Source organism: Sinocyclocheilus anshuiensis, unplaced genomic scaffold, assembly GCF_001515605.1.
Source record: "Sinocyclocheilus anshuiensis isolate Anshui unplaced genomic scaffold, SAMN03320099.WGS_v1.1 scaffold270, whole genome shotgun sequence".
Lineage (NCBI taxonomy): Eukaryota > Metazoa > Chordata > Actinopteri > Cypriniformes > Cyprinidae > Sinocyclocheilus > Sinocyclocheilus anshuiensis.
The window spans coordinates 556344-562825 of record NW_015546041.1 but is presented as its reverse complement, the minus strand read 5'-3'; the positions used below and the strand labels follow the sequence as shown (position 1 = coordinate 562825).

General features: G+C 36.7%; 1 protein-coding gene across 2 annotated transcripts in view; it reads left to right on the top strand.

Moving 5' to 3' along the window:
* Positions 1–3759, top strand: part of LOC107698966 (zinc finger protein 501-like) — a 17567-nt gene extending 13808 nt beyond the window's left edge. For both annotated transcript variants that reach the window (XM_016500111.1, XM_016500110.1), the window contains exon 2: positions 2432–3759. In XM_016500111.1, the coding sequence (XP_016355597.1) occupies positions 2814–3437 (624 nt within the window). In that variant the 5' untranslated portion in view covers positions 2432–2813 and the 3' untranslated portion in view covers positions 3438–3759. The remainder of the gene's footprint in view (positions 1–2431) is intronic.
* Positions 3760–6482: the final 2723 nt, after the last annotated feature.

Below are 6482 nucleotides of genomic sequence, written 5' to 3'. Positions count from 1 at the left end.
GACAATCTGCTCTCTTTCTTGATTCGTGGGGTCGTAGGGTCATTCCGTGTCAACTCAACCAGAGGTCCCCGGCTAAAATTTTAGATTTTGCTAATATTTATTCTAAAGAAAGATAAACATGTATAGTGATAAAAGCCAAAATCTTAAATGTCATGGATGAATATTTACCGAGTAATCCACTATTTTGTAGAGGCGGGTCAAAATGGCAAATTTCACCTGAGATTACAGGGGGGTATACAAATGACTTAAGGAAGATGGCGGCATCATTGTTACTTTTACACAGAGATTGGTAGGTCTATTAGTAAAATAGTATACAAAGTGACCAACATTTGGTTTTCAACCACTGAAAATGGATATTATTTAACAGTCTGAATATGGGGCCTCATTGAGGTCCCCCATATCTCTGGGACTAAATGATACAGGGCCTTGAAAATAACGATTCCAAAAGAAAATTTTATTAAGAACTAGAATCTAAAATTGTATTGCGATATATTTAATACTTCTTGAGTTATAGCCACACAAACTTTGAAAAAAAATATATACATTTAGTTATTTCATTTAGCAGACGCTTTTATCCAAAGCGACTTACAAAAGAGGACAATAGAAGCAATCAAAAACTAACAAAAGAGCAACAATATGTAAGTGCAAATGACAAGTCTCGGTTAGCCTAATGCAGTACACGTAGCAAGGTATTTATTTATTTTGTATATATACACACACACAAAAAGAAAAACAAGTAGATAGAATAGAAAAAATAGAAAGCTAGAGTTTTTTTTTTAATAAAAAAAAGATAAATGGATAAAGTAGAATTAAAATAGAATAGAAAGTGCTAGAGTTAGAGGGTCAAATAAAGATAGAAGAGATGTGTTTTTAGTCGTTTCTTGAAGATGGCTAAGGACTCAGCTGCTGGGATTGAGTTGGACAGGTCATTCCACCAGGAGGGAACAGTTAATGTAAAAGTCTGTGAAAGTGATTTTGTGCCTCTGGGATGGCACAATAAAGCGACGTTCACTTGCAGAACACAAGCTTCTAGAGGCACATAACTCTGAAGTAATGAATTTAGGTAAAGGGGTGTAGAGCCAGTGGTGGTTTTGTAGGCAAACATTAATCTCTTGAATTTTATGCGCGCAGCTACTGGTATCCACACGCATATCAGAAGTCAGATAGAGCTTTATTGCCAAGTATGTTTGCACATACAAGGCATTTGTTTTAGTGTCACAAGCTTCCAGTACTTATCAATCACAACTCCAAGGTTTCTAGATGTTTTTGAAGGAGTTATGGTTGATGTGCCTAACTGGATGGTGAGATTTTGATAAAGTGATGGGTTTGTTGAAACCACAAGCAGTTCTGTCTTAGCCAGGTTGAGTTGAAGGTGATGGCCCGTCATCCAGCAAGAAATGTCTGTTAGACAAGCTGAGATACGAGCAGCTATCGTCGGATCATCGGGATGGAATGAGAGGTAGAGTTGAGTGTCATCAGCATAGCAGTGATATGAAAAGCCATGTTTCTGAATGACAGAACCTAGTGATGCCATGTAGACAGAGAAGAGAAGTGGTCCAGGAACTGAGCCCTGAGGCACCCCAGTAGCTAGATGTTGCGACTTGTACACCTCACCTCTCCAAGATACCTTTAAGGACCTATATATATGGCACTCAGACAGGTATGTTCAATATAGTTGTTTTGACAGAAAGAAACAAGATACATTTCTAGTTTCAACATTATTTGTTCTTCAGACATTCCTCTTTAAAAGAAAAGAATTATCATATTTTTGCAAAGTGACCCGCATTTGGTTTTTGACCACTGAAAATGTGTACAATTTACAAGTTTTCTCCTGGAGCCATATTGAAATTCAATTATCTCTGGAACTGAACCATATAGGGCCTTAAAAATTTAAATGCCAAAATAAAAGTTTGTTAAGACCCAATATCTAAAAGGGCATTAAGATATTTTTCATACTTTTTGAGTTACAGGCCTGCAAACTTTGGAGAAAAAACTTGAAAAGTGCTCTTTCCCCATTTTTGAAAGGTCACCATTGGCACATAATGCAACAAAGATTGCTAAATTCAACAGATTTTACTAACAGACCTTCCAATCTCTGTGTAAAAGTAACATTATGATGCTGGCATCTTTCTGAAGTAATTTTTACCCCCCGTAATTTGGCTCTGAGTCTCAGGTGAAAATTGCCATTTTGACCCCCCTCTACAAAATAGTGGATTACTCAGTTAATATTCATCCATGACGTTTAATATTTTGGCTTTCATCACTATACATGTTTATCTTTCTTCAGAAAAAATATTAGCAAAATCTAAAATTTGAGCCGGGGACCTTTGGTTGAGTTGACACGGAATGACCCTATAGCGTATTCTTCAATCGCTCAGGTAATGCCAGTTTATGGAGTAATGTGTTGTGTAATTACTTTTTTTTTTTTCAGATAAGGTCATCCATACCGCATAAGAATGAGCTGTGATGTAAAAATGGAGTTTATTAAAGAGGAGAATGATGATGATACATGCCATCAGTGTGGAAAGAGCTTCACAAGTAAAAGAAACCTCAAAGAACACATGAGAATTCACACTGGAGAGAAACCGTTCACATGCCCTCAGTGTGGAAAGAGTTTCAGACAGAAAGAATGCTTTATGATTCACATAAGGGTTCACACCGGAGAGAAGCCGTTTGCGTGTCAACACTGTGAAAAGAGTTTCACGAGTTGAGGAAGTCTTAACATTCACTTAAGGGTTCACAATATCGAGAAACCATTCAAGTGCCCTGAGTGTGAAAAGAGTTTTGGACGTAAAGACCACTTCAATCGTCACATGAGAATTCACAGTGGAGAAAATCCATTCTCATGTCCTCATTGTGAGAAGTATTTTTTAACTAAAACCCACCTTGAGAGTCACATTCGAATTCACACTGGAGAGAAGCCGTTCACATGTGATCAGTGCGGAAAGAGTTACAAATGGTCAAATAGTCTCCGAATTCATAAACTCTTTCACTCCGGAGAAAAGCCATTTAAGTGTGATCAGTGCGATAAGAGGTTTGTTCTGGAAAAAGACCTAAAGGCCCACATGAAAACTCACACTAAAGAGAAGCCTTACTTGTGTTCTGTTTGTGGGAAGAGTTTTGCATGGCTGATACGTTTTAAAGACCATCTAAAAATCCACGCTGGTGTGAAAGAGTATTTGTGCAAAGACTGTGGTAAAGCCGTTACTGCAGCCACTCAGCTGAAAGTGCACCGCAGGATCCATACTGGAGAAAAACCTTACAAGTGCTCGCATTGTGAGAAGAGTTTCAAACAGTCAGGAGCCCTAAAAGACCACGAGAGGATCCACACTGGAGAGAAACCATTCCAGTGCCTTCCGTGTGGCAGAAGATTCACTCACTCCAAAACGGCACAGATGCACAGAAAGAAGCATTGTCCCAAATTAAAGTCAATATGACTGGAGAAACGAGCTTAAGAGCTCAACAGTTCACGAGTGCTGAGTTATTGCCCTTGTTTTACTCTGTTTGGGATTCGAAATGTGAAAAATGTTCAAACACACCTTACTGAGCCTGCAGTCTTTCATATAATATAAATGACATGTAGTAAAGTTACAAATCTTCATTATTATATGATTGTTCATACACTTGCATTACTGTAATTGTTTCTTAGAATTCAATGCTGCTGCTGAAAAGGAACAAAATGAGATCCAGTTAAATGAGATTCTGTTAAAACATTCACTTGTAGAGATGGACTTTTATTAAAACATATTCCAACGTGAGCACTGCACCCGAGTCATTCTTACGTGCACATTTGAAGCTCAGTGTCTTTATATCAGTGCAACGCTTCAGTAATGTTTTCTTTTGGCATTTTCTTTTCTTGTCACTTACTATCACTGAGTGAATTTACTAATTTACTTTCAAAATTACTACACTAATAACACGGGCTATAGTTATAATCAAAAGTATAATACTAATATTCATAAGTAAGAACACCCAGAAATAAATATTTAGACATGAAGTAATCATCCATTCTTCATTTCCTTCCACCCCTTTGTGAGCTGATACCCATAAGAAATAATTATTCCTTCCCTATTGATGTACCTTGTATAAATTCTATAGAATAATAGAATGTCTTGTGTTGATGAAGATTTACCATTCAGTAAATGTTAGAGAAACACAAAAGGAATCTGAGCATATTTAAGGGATGAGTCTCTTTCACCCAAAATTAACTGCAATAATTCCTGCTGTATAAACTGATAAATGACTTGATGTCCTTTTCTCTAACATGTTAATTCAGCTCAGCTTATGCCCATTGTAGGGGTTTTTAACAAGCCTCCAGTGAATCAAAGAGCTGTCAAAAAACTGTAAAGTAAAACACTCTGGTTACTAGGGTTGCAAAGGGGTGGAAAATGTCCAGAAACTTTAAAAAAATCCCTGGAATATTCCAAAAAATCATGGAAAGTTTCCAAAATTTCTGGAATATTTCTGAAATATACTGGAGATTTTCCACCTTTTTGCAACCCTACTGGTTACTGATGTAACCTTGGCTCCCTGAGATGACAGGAACGAGCATTGCATTTACCACCAGCCTATCTGACACAAAGATATCTCCAACAGAGACTCTGGACAAAGCTCAAGAGGAGGCCATTCCCCTGGCACTTATTACCCAGTGAGATCATCTCTGCTTCATAACTTCATAGCAGCCTCTAAAGCACACAAAGAGCTACTCTGATTGCTGAAACCGGCTAGAGCATTCTATATATACCAATGCTTCTGGTTATAATAAGAAATATTCCAATTTTCGGGTTGCCATTAACTCCTGTGAAGCTGTAAAGTATATCATCATGCGTATGAATAAAACTTGTATTGTGAGCTTCCAGAATGCAAACTATTATTGAGTGTATGTGAAATGCATTTGTCAGAAGCTTTTGTCTTCTTTAAAAAAACAAATACAACAAAGAAAATGGCAAAATTGAAGTTTCACATTATCAGAGGAATTTGTTTCTAATGAAAGTATTTTACATTTCTATTTGTACATCTGTGAAGGAAACTGGTGCTTCTTCTTCCTGCGTCTCGTGTCCGGAAGCTTACAAGTAAGACTGAAGAAAGGTAAGGTCTTCCTATCTTTTACTTTTTAATTGTTTTAATTCATTTCAGGAGCGCAATAACAACCCTTTTTTAAACAGGATGGCATTTCTACAGTGGGACATTAGGTCAAACAGGCTAGAGTGCCAAAGAACATTTAGATTAACTATCTATTCACTGCAAACTATTGAACTATTGCCACATCAACAGCTGACATAAAATCAACTGACATGACTGGAGTGTTTTAAAGCGGCAGCGCATATCCTTTTACAAAAGCCATGCATAGCTAATTTATATGTTCATATGAAACTATTTAATATATGAAAGTTTTCACGAATGGTATCTTCATGATCTCTGTAGGAAAATCCGCAAAATAAAAGATATATTTGATATTTCTCCCATCAGCGAACATGAACATGATAATATAAATGACTCTTTCAAAATCAAGCGAAGCCAAACAGCCAGTTAATGTAGCTGGTTAAGGCAGAATACTTTTGGCCGTGAGGTTGCAGGTTCGCACTTGCAAAATTGTACACACACACACACACTGTATATATATATATATATGATATCCAAGGTTGCATTTAGTTTGAAATTTGATTATTTTATAAATGCAGTGAGCCCCGATAAATGCAATTTCTAAAGTGCTTCTTTATAATGAACATCACTTTCTCAATACTTTACCCGCTCTATAACGCAGTGAAAGAGCTCCTGTATTGAACAATCGATGCTCGAGCCATCGATATCAATCTATTCAGCACCACCGCCATGGACAGTACCTGCTAATGTCGCATGTAAGAAAGCTTTCTGGCGCATCTTGTTATGTCTAAAGGTCTACTTAAATAAAACAATCGAAAACAAATTTGTGTTTATTTAATTCGTGTAGCCTAAATCCAACAAGAGGTTCTGTACAGTCTTCCGTCTGAGCTCATCTGTGTTTTGTGCTCACACCCAGCGCAGCGCAGCCTATTCCTTCAGTTTAAAGCAAAGCCTGGGATTTTAGCCAGAAGAAGAACGCGATGCGCGGTGCTATGCGCAGCTTGATTCAGCTAAAGATATCATTTAATAATATATAATCACTAATACATAATTAATATATAATCAGACTAAAGTATCAAAGCTGCCCACGCATGTGAAACAAATATTGCAGCATAAGCTCATTTGTTTACCCACGAACAAAAATAGGCCTACGAAAAACCTAGCTTAATTTTCGTTTGCTCGTTTTCAACAATTATTATTCTTATTATTCTTACTATTAGGCTATTATTCTTAATCTTATTCTTATTTGGCTATTATTATTATTATTATTGTTGTTGTTATCATTATTATTATTATTAGGCTATTATTATTACACTCTAAAAAATGCTGGGTTGTTTCAACCCAACTTTGGGTCAAATATGGACTAACCCAACTTTTGG